Genomic DNA, 10126 nt, shown 5'->3' with positions numbered 1-10126 from the left:
GGCCTTTGGTGCCCCGCCAGCTGGCGCGGAAATGACATCTCCGGGCGGCACATGCGCGGGAGCGTCATGCGGCCGCTGACAGTTTCCCGCGCGTGCGCAGTGGAGGGAGTCTCTTCCGCCTCCGCCATGGTGGAGACCATGGCGAAGGCGGAAGGAAAAGAGTGCCCCCCCAATCGCGGAGCACCCCCCCGGGGCCAGATCGCCCCGCGCTCCCCCCAGAGCCCGCCCGCGCCGCCTTGTCCCGCCAGTAAGGTAGGTGGTTTATCTACGCCGCGGGACAGGCATTTTAGCAGCGGGACTTCGGCCCATTTGGGCCGGAGAATCGCGGCGGGGGGGGGGCCGCCAACCGGCGCGACGCAATTCCCACCCCCCGCCCAATATCCGGTGCCGGAGAATTCGGCAACCGGCGGGAGGGCGGGATTCACGCCAGCCCCCGGCGATTCTCCGACCCGGCGGGGTGTCGGAGAATCTCGCCCCTCATTTCTAAAGTCCAGGGACATCTCCGAGCACAGGCCCAAGGATTTTACCACACAAGTTCTGCTTTCAACCTCCTGGTGTTCTGGCGGGTCAGGGCTGGCTAGCTGTTTGTCTGACTGGGGTGATTTGCAGACTGGCCTCTCTGTTAGTCGTCTCTCACGACGTCGCTTTAACCTGCGGAATAAAAACAAAACAATTCTTAAGAAAAGCACATTCATATTGTGGCCCATCGCCCTTCAACCCCACTGTCTCCCATCACTTTGAGGGTGAGAAAGGGGAGTCTGAACCAGTGCCTTAAACTGAAAGGAATAAAATTAAAGGGATATGAATACAGAGTCGGCTAAAGTAGAGCGGAAAGTAAGTTGAAAGATAAAAATAAGTTGTGGGAGGCATTTAAGGAGATATTTCATACTTCTCAAGAAAAATATATTCCATTACCCGAACAGGGGCCGGAATGTGGCGACTAGGGACTTTTCACCAGTAACATCATTGCAGTGTTAATGTAAACCTACTTGTGACAATAAAGATGATTAATAAGGAAGTTAATAATAATAATCTTTATTGTCACAAGTAGGCTTACATTAACACTGCAATGAAGTTACTGTGAAAAGCCCCTAGTCTCCACATTCCGGCGCCTGTTCGGGTACACAGAGGGAGAATTCAAAAGTCCAATTCACCTAACAGCACGTTCTTTCGGGACTTGTGGGAGGAAACCGGAGCACCCGGAGGAAACCCACGCAGAGAGGAGAAATAATTTTTGACAAATTTATTTGAGGATGGAACAGACTGTATGAAGGAGAACCAGGGGATCGGAATGCAGGAAATAGGAGTAGTCCATTTGAGCCATCGAGCCTGCTCTGCTATTCAACAAGATCATCGCTGATCTTTGACTCTTGTGCTATTTCCCACTGTCCCCATATCCTTTGATGTGATTGGTATCCAGAAATCTATCCGTTCTCTCTGCAACATGATCTTCCACAGCCTCTGGGGGAGAGAATTCACCACCCTCTGAGCGAAGAAATTCCTCCTCGTCTCAGTCCGATATGACTTGCCCCTTATTCGGAGACTGTGTCCTCTGGTTCTACACTCATCAGCCAGGGGAAATATCCAGTCCACAGGCACAAATCAGAAGTGTATACGGTTTCAAGGAGATCACCGACTCACCGTTGGAAAATTCTAGGGATATAGATGCTGTTTCCTTAATCTCTCCCAAAACAATCCCGGTCTCCCAGGCATTAGTCTGGCGGACAACATTGCGTTCGCTCAGTGGCAAATAAATCCTTCCAGAGACGAGACCAAAACTGCACAAAACACTCAGGATACAGTCTCACCAAGGCTCTATACAACTGCACAGACATTTTTATTGCTGCACTCAATTTCTTTTGTGATGAAAGCTAACATTCCATTTGCCTTCCTAGCTGCTTGATGTCATGTTCAAAATTCATTCATAGGATGTGGGCTTCGTTGGCGAGGCCAGCATTTATTGCCCATCCCTAATTGCTCATGAGAAGGTGGGGGTGAGCTGCCTTCTTGAACCGCTGCAGTCCCTAAGATGTAGGTACACCCACTGTGCTGTTAGGGAGGGAGTTCCAGGATTTTAACCCAGCGACAGTGAAGGGATGACGATATATTTTCAAGACAGTGGCTTGAAGGGGGGCCTCCAGGTGGTGGGGTTCCCAGGTATCTGCTGCTCTTGTCCTTCTAGATGGGAGTGATGGGAGTGGCTGTGGATTTGGAAGGTGCTGTCGAAGGAATCTTGGTGAGTTACTGCAGTGCATCTTGTAGATGGTGCACACGGCTGCCGCTGTGCGTCAGTGGTGGCGGGATGAATATTTGTGGATGGGTTGCCACAAACACTACAAACAGCAAAGGACCAGCAATACCAATCCCTGCAGCACACGACTGGTCACTGCCTCCCAGTCACAAAAGCAACCTTCCAGTATCAGCCAATTTTGGATCCAATTTTAGCAAATTGCCCTGGCTCCCATAGGCTGTTACCTTCTTGATCAGGCCTCTGTGAGGGACCTTGTATAATCCTTACTGAAGTCCATGTCGACTACATCAATTACACTGCCCTCATCTACACACCTCCTCGACAAATGCAATCAAATCTATTATCCATGATCTCCCCTGAAAGCCATGCCGACTCTCCTAGATTAATCCTTCCTTCTCCAAGTGGAGATGAATTCTGTTTTTTCCACCAAAGTGGATAACTTCACATTTATTCACACTACATTCCATCTGTCATCTTCTTGCCCATTCACTGAGCTTGTCGAATTCCTCTTGCACCCTCCTCAATATTCCCAACTTGTTCTGTGTCATCACCAAATTTGGAAGTATGTTACTGGACATCCAAATCTTTAGATAGATTGTGAACAGCTGATGCCCCAGCACTAATCCGTGGGATACCAACTCTGAACAGCCTGAGAATGATCCCTTTATTCCGACTCTCTGCTTTGTGTGTTAACCAGTTCTCAATCCATATCAAAATATTCCTGCCAATCCCCTGGGTTCTAATTTTATTTATTAACCTCCTGTGTGGAGCCTTATCAAAATCATCCTGAAAATCCAAATGCACCACATCCATTGGTTCTCCTTTATCTATGCTGCTAGTAACATCTGCAAAAAACTCCCTCGGGTTTGCAAAACATTTCATAAACCCATGTTGATTCTGCCCAATCATATCATTATTTTCCAAGTGTTTAGTTATCACTTTATAATAGAATCAAACGTTTCCCTACTACTGATGTCAGGCTGACAGGTCTGTCGTTCTCAAGTTTCCTCTCCCCCTCCCTTCTTAAATGGATGTTGTGTATTCAGATTTCCAAAATACATTTTATAAGTTGAACATAAAAGGTTACTGCAAAAGATCACGGTGTTGGAGGTGGTAATCTATTGGCTAACTAACAGGAAAGACGGAGTCGGGATAAGTGGATCATCTTCAGGATGGCAAACTGCGATGGGTGGAGTGCCGCAGGGGTCAGTCCTGGGGGCTCAGCATGTTAATATTAATGAGTGGACGAAGAGACATTGTATTGAGGCCAAATTTGGCAACAATACAAAGATAGATAGGAAAACAAGTTGTGAGGAAAATGCAAAGGGTCTGCAAAGGAACGTTAGAATGGGCAAAGTGAGTGAGCAAAGATTTAACAGATGGAGTATAATGTGGGAAAATGTGAACTTGTCCACTTTGGCAGCAAGAATAGAAAATCAGAATATCATTTAAATGGAGAGATGACAGAACACTGTGGTACAGGGTCAGGGTGTCCTCATACACAGATCACAAATGCTCGCATTGCAGGTACCACAAGTAATTAGGAAGACAAATGGAATGTGGGCCCTGACTGCAAAGGGGATGGATTTTAAAAGTAGGCAGTCTTGTTCCAACTGGACGGGTATTGGTTGACCACTTCTAGAGCACTGTGTAGCTCGTTGTCTCAGGAGGGGCATTCTTGCATTGAAGAAAGTTCAGAGAAGATTGACAAGGCTGATTCTGGGGATGAAGGGATTGCCTGATGAGGAATTCAGGAGAATAAGTGTTGTCTGACTGAAACATATTGAGGGGGCTTTGACAGGGTGGATGCTGAGAGCAAGTTTCCCCTCGTAGGAGGAATCGAGAACCGGGGACCCAGTTTCAGATTAAGGTGGCGATGAGGAGGAATTCCCTCTCTAGGGGTCATTAGCGTTTGGAATTCTCTCCCCCAGAGAGCAGTGCAGGCTATGGGTCAGTGAATATATTCAGGGCGAGGTAGACAGATTACTGATTAACAAAGGAATCCAGAGTTACGGACTTGGGCAGCAATGCGGAGTCGAGGCCAGGGGCAGACCAGCCATGATCTTACTGAAAGGTGGAGATGGTTCAAAGGATCAGATGTCCTCCCATTCCTTTGTCCGATCCTGCCCCGCCCTGTCTGCCCCGCCCTGTCTGCCCCCGTCTTGTCTGGTCCTGCCTTGTCTTGCCCTCGCCCTGTCTGCCCCGCCCTGTCTGCCCTCGCCCTGTCTGCCCCCGCCCTGTCTGCCCCCCGCCCTGTCTGCCCCCGCCCTGTCTGCCCCCGCCCTGTCTGCCCTGCCCTGTCTGCCCCGCCCTGTCTGACCCGCCCTGTCTGCCCTGCCCGCCCCGCCCTGTCTGCCCTGCCCTGTCTGCCCTCGCCCTGTCTGCCCCCGCCCTGTCTGCCCTGCCCTGTCTGCCCTCGCCCTGTCTGCCCTCGCCCTGTCTGCCCTCGCCCTGTCTGCCCCCGCCCTGTCTGCCCTCGCCCTGTCTGCCCCCGCCCTGTCTGCCCTGCCCTGTCTGCCCTGCCCTGTCTGCCCCACCCTGTCTGCCCTCGCCCTGTCTGCCCCGCCCCGTCTGCCCCGCCCCGTCTGCCCCCGCCCGGTCTGCCCCCGCCCTGTCTGCCCTCGCCCTGTCTGCTCCCTCCCTGTCTGCCCCCGCCTTGTCTGACCCGCCCTGTCTGCCCTCGCCCTGTCTGCTCCCGCCCTGTCTGCCCCGCCCGGTCTGCTCCCGCCCTGTCTGCCCCCGCCCTGTCTGCTCCGCCTTGTCTGCCCTCGCCCTGTCTGCCCTCGGCCCTGTCTGCCCTCGCCCTGTCTGCCCTCGCCCTGTCTGCTCCCGCCCTGTCTGCCCCCGCCCTGTCTGCTCCGCCTTGTCTGCCCTCGCCCCGTCTGCCCCCGCCCTGCCTGCTCCCGCCCTGCCTGCTCCCGCCCTGTCTGCTCCGCCCTGTCTGCCCTCGCCCTGTCTGCTCCCGCCCTGTCTGCCCTCGCCCTGTCTGCTCCCGCCCTGTCTGCCCCCGCCCTGTCTGCCCCCGCCCTGTCTGCTCCGCCTTGTCTGCCCCGCCCGGTCTGCCCCCGCCCTGTCTGCCCCCGCCCTGTCTGCTCCGCCTTGTCTGCCCCGCCCTGTCTGCTCCGCCCTGTCTGCCCCCGCCCTGTCTGCCCCCTCCCTGTCTGCTCCGCCTTGTCTGCCCCGCCCGGTCTGCCCCGCCCGGTCTGCCCCCGCCCTGTCTGCTCCGCCTTGTCTGCCCCGCCCTGTCTGCTCCCGCCCGGTCTGCCCCCGCCCTGTCTGCTCCGCCCTGTCTGCCCCCCGCCCTGTCTGCCCCCGCCCTGTCTGCCCCTGCCCTGTCTGCCCCCGCCCTGTCTGCCCCCACCCTGTCTGCTCCGCCCTGTCTGCCCCCGCCCTGTCTGCTCCGCCCTGTCTGCCCCCGCCCTGTCTGCTCCGCCCTGTCTGCCCCCGCCCTGTCTGCTCCCGCCCTGTCTGCCCACAGGCCCTGTCTGCCCTCGCCCTGTCTGCCCCCGCCCTGTCTGCCCTCGCCCTGTCTGCCCCCGCCCTGTCTGCTCCCGCCCTGTCTGCCCCTGCCCTGTCTGCTCCGCCCTGTCTGCCCCCGCCCTGCCTGCTCCCGCCCTGTCTGCTCCCGCCCTGCCTGCCCTCGCCCTGTCTGCTCCCGCCCTGTCTGCCCCCGCCCTGTCTGCTCCCGCCCTGTCTGCCCCCGCCCTGTCTGCTCCGCCCTGTCTGCCCCCGCCCTGTCTGCCCCCGCCCTGTCTGCCCCTGCCCTGTCTGCCCCCGCCCTGTCTGCCCCCGCCCTGTCTGCTCCGCCCTGTCTGCCCCCGCCCTGTCTGCTCCGCCCTGTCTGCCCCCGCCCTGTCTGCTCCGCCCTGTCTGCCCCCGCCCTGTCTGCTCCCGCCCTGTCTGCCCACAGGCCCTGTCTGCCCTCGCCCTGTCTGCCCCCGCCCTGTCTGCCCTCGCCCTGTCTGCCCCCCGCCCTGTCTGCTCCCGCCCTGTCTGCCCCTGCCCTGTCTGCTCCGCCCTGTCTGCCCCCCGCCCTGCCTGCTCCCGCCCTGTCTGCTCCCGCCCTGCCTGCCCTCGCCCTGTCTGCTCCCGCCCTGTCTGCCCCCGCCCTGTCTGCTCCCGCCCTGTCTGCCCTCGCCCTGTCTGCTCCCGCCCTGTCTGCCCCCGCCCTGTCTGCCCCCGCCCTGCCTGCCCTCGCCCTGTCTGCCCCCGCCCTGTCTGCCCCCGCCCTGTCTGCTCCCGCCCTGCCTGCCCTCGCCCTGTCTGCTCCCGCCCTGCCTGCTCCCGCCCTGTCTGCTCCCGCCCTGTCTGCCCACAGGCCCTGTCTGCCCTCGCCCTGTCTGCCCCCGCCCTGTCTGCCCTCGCCCTGTCTGCCCTCGCCCTGTCTGCCCCCGCCCTGTCTGCTCCCGCCCTGTCTGCCCCTGCCCTGTCTGCTTCGCCCTGTCTGCCCCCGCCCTGCCTGCTCCCGCCCTGTCTGCTCCCGCCCTGCCTGCCCTCGCCCTGTCTGCCCCTCGCCCTGTCTGCCCTCGCCCTGTCTGCCCTCGCCCTGTCTGCCCCCGCCCTGTCTGCCCCCGCCCTGTCTGCTCCGCCCTGTCTGCCCCCGCCCTGTCTGCCCCGCCCTGCCTGCCCCGCCCTGCCTGCCCTCGCCCTGCCTGCTCCCGCCCTGCCTGCCCTCGCCCTGTCTGCCCCTCGCCCTGTCTGCCCTCGCCCTGTCTGCCCTCGCCCTGTCTGCCCCCGCCCTGTCTGCTCCGCCCTGTCTGCCCCGCCCTGCCTGCCCCGCCCTGCCTGCCCTCGCCCTGTCTGCCCCTCGCCCTGTCTGCCCTCGCCCTGTCTGCCCTCGCCCTGTCTGCCCCCGCCCTGTCTGCCCCGCGCCTGTCTGCTCCGCCCTGTCTGCCCCCGCCCTGTCTGCCCCGCCCTGCCTGCCCCGCCCTGCCTGCCCCCGCCCTGCCTGCCCCGCCCTGCCTGCCCTCGCCCTGTCTGCCCCCGCCCTGTCTGCCCCCGCCCTGTCTGCTCACAGGCCCGATATATTTTCCTTTGATTTGCTACTATTGAGTGAGATGATGAAAAAAGGTTTTAACACAGAGGACAAAATAAAGCCACCTCACACATCCCTACCTCTTCTTACTGTCACACTTGTTCCTGGACTCAAATGGCTGAATGTTCACCTTCAGAAGGCGAAAGGCCTCCGGTTGTTGTCGTCCTGAAGGCTGTCCAGAGCTACACAGTTGGCCTTGTTCAAAGGCAATGAGGTCCTGAGCTGGAATGAGTTTTGGAGGATGGATCACTGACACCTGGAATGAAGGATGGCATCCACATAGTCTTTCAGGCAGAGGTAAAGGTGGGCACAAGGGATATTTAACTTTAACTGTGACCAACATACCAGATGTGGCCTTCTAAATCTGGCTTCTGTCTGGGGATAGTGTATTAGAACATGAGAACTAGGAGTCGGCCATCTGGCCCCTCGAGCCTGCTCCACCATTCAATGAGATCATGGCTGATCTTTTGTGGACTCAGCTCCACTTTCCGGCCCGAACACCATAACCCTTAATCCCTTTATTCTTCAAAAAACTATCTCTCTTTATCTTAAAAACATTTAATAAAGGAGCCTCGACTGCTTCACTGGGCAAGGAATTCCATAGATTCACAACCCTTTGTATTGAGCTGCACTGCACTGGAGTGAACACAGGTCTAGAAATGGGAGCTGCTTGTTTTATATAATTAAAACCCCTGGGTTAAAATTCTAATTGTAATGTGACAGCGCTGATTAATCCCAGCCCAATAATCCCAGCACTTTAGAAATGGTCGGAGCTATCCAAGATGTACATTGTTACAATAGAGTGCTGAGAGTGATGTGGTCCAGAACCAAGATCGAGCGACAAGCATTGTTCCCTAAATAGCTTTGACAATATAAAAATGAATGGGAATTTTGACATAACATCGTTCTGTCCCTCTTTCCCGGTCTTGGTGCAAAGGCCCCTTCCCTTCAACAAGATGGAGACCCCCTCCCCTTGCGACCAAGACCCCCCCCGCCCCGCACCTCTACTCCTCTCAACGTGGGGGAGATTCCCCCTCAGCATGATGGGACTTCAGGCCCCTCCAACAGACCGGGGAACCCCGACCCCCCCACATCTCCTTTCCTCTGGGAAGCACCAGCTTACCTGTGTCTCTGAAGCGAAGCTGCGATACAGTTGATGCTCTCGAGGCCACTGAACTGATGGTGTGGAGGATGTCCATGAGCGTGCAGGCTCTGTCTGACTATGTGGCAGCTGCTTTGCCATGACAGGAAAGTGAGTGTTGAGGGTGGGCTGGTGGAGGTGGAGCAGAGGCATTCGGAGCACCTGGGAGCAGCCAGCATGTGAGGGAGGGGGCTGGGGTTTCCTGGGGGATCTCCCGGCAGAGTGGAGAGGTCCACTTGCTGGAGGCTCAGTCCAATGCGAAGCTGCTGGCTGCTGATACTGATCCAGGTTCAGGTGCTTGGGTGGGCCTCGACGCAACAATTCCTCCTTCCTCTCCTGTTGTTCGGCAGCTTTCTGCAGGGCCCAAGGATCATATGCAGATGAGTTTAGGTGGGCAGGAAAGCTGGGTAGTGGCCGGTGACAGGGCTCTGGGTCAGGAGCCCAGGCCTCCCGTGGGGTGGGCTGCAGAAGAGGTACGGAGCGAGCCAGCTTGTTAAACGTCACTGGAGGAGCCCTCAGCTCATAGCGAGGCTGGAGGCGCAGCAGTGGGAGACTAGCTGTCGAATTGATCCGAGGAGCAAAGTGGAAGATTGTCGCAGGAGGCTGTGCCCCAGGGCTCAGGAGGAGGTGAGGGCGCTCAGGATTACTGCCAATGGATCGCACATTCTGGGAATCAGGAATCTGTGGCAGCGTGCGCAAATCATCAAATTCAAGCTGTGGAGGGAGGGCCAACTCCTCCGGCTTCTGGGAAATAAAGAAGAACATTAATGTCCAGCTGCACAGAGCCACTTTTTACAGATACATGGAGATAATTTCCCACAACAAGGTTACAGCTCAAAGCCAAATCATTGAACAGGATTTCTATTCAAATATTTAGATTTGATAACACTTGTAACAAATCGAATGGAATAGTTAGTTTGAGGACTTACGCAAAACTTTGGGATTATACAATTAATTTGGGATTGAAAAAGGGCTCTGGAGAGAGAAAGAGAGAGAAAGAGAGAGAGAGAAAGAGAGAGAGAGAGAGAGAGACAGAGAGAGAGAGAGACGGAGAGAGAGAGACAGAGAGAGAGAGTGAGAGAGAGAGAGAGCACGGAGCCACAGGATTAGATTTGGGAATGATACATAGATACATAGAACATACAGTGCAGGAGGCCATTCGGCCCATCAAGTCTTCACCGACCCACTTAAGCCCTCACATTCACCCTAACCCAATAACCCAATAATCCCATCTAAACTTTTTGGACACTAAGGGCAATTTACCACAGCCAATCCACCTAACCTGCATGTCTGGGTTGTGGGGGGAACCGGAGCACCCGGACACGGGGAGAACGTGCAGACTCCGCACTGACAGTGACCCAGCGGGGAATCGAACCCGGGACCCTGGAGCTGTGAAGCCACAGTGCTAGCCACTGTGCTCCCGTGCTGTCCAATGATGCAGGGCAATAGTGAGAGAACCATAGGGGAAGACGGTGATAATGTCACTGGTTAGTAATCTAGAGACCCGGACTAATGCCCTGGGGACACGGCTTCAAACCTACATAGCAGTTGGTGGAATTTAGATTCAGTTGACAAATCTGGAGAGAAGGTGTGTCTCAGTAATGGTGACCATGACACCATTGTCGATCGCCACTAAAACCTATTTTGTTCACTATTGTCCTTTAGGGAAGGAAATCTGCCGTCCTTACCCGGTCTGGCC

The 10126-nt window shown here is 56.6% G+C and overlaps 1 protein-coding gene across 1 annotated transcript in view; it reads right to left on the bottom strand.

Annotated features, from left to right (window-relative positions):
* The window catches only part of LOC140429943 (ciliogenesis and planar polarity effector 1-like), a 687141-nt gene that overhangs the window by 115085 nt on the left and 561930 nt on the right, over positions 1 to 10126 (bottom strand). The window contains exons 33-35 of the mRNA XM_072517533.1: positions 8410 to 9171; positions 7367 to 7542; positions 528 to 651 (exon numbers count right to left, since the gene is read on the bottom strand). Of these exons, the coding sequence (XP_072373634.1) occupies positions 528 to 651; positions 7367 to 7542; positions 8410 to 9171 (1062 nt within the window). The remainder of the gene's footprint in view (positions 1 to 527; positions 652 to 7366; positions 7543 to 8409; positions 9172 to 10126) is intronic.

Source organism: Scyliorhinus torazame, chromosome 9, assembly GCF_047496885.1.
Source record: "Scyliorhinus torazame isolate Kashiwa2021f chromosome 9, sScyTor2.1, whole genome shotgun sequence".
Lineage (NCBI taxonomy): Eukaryota > Metazoa > Chordata > Chondrichthyes > Carcharhiniformes > Scyliorhinidae > Scyliorhinus > Scyliorhinus torazame.
This window is presented reverse-complemented; position numbering and strand designations above follow the sequence as displayed.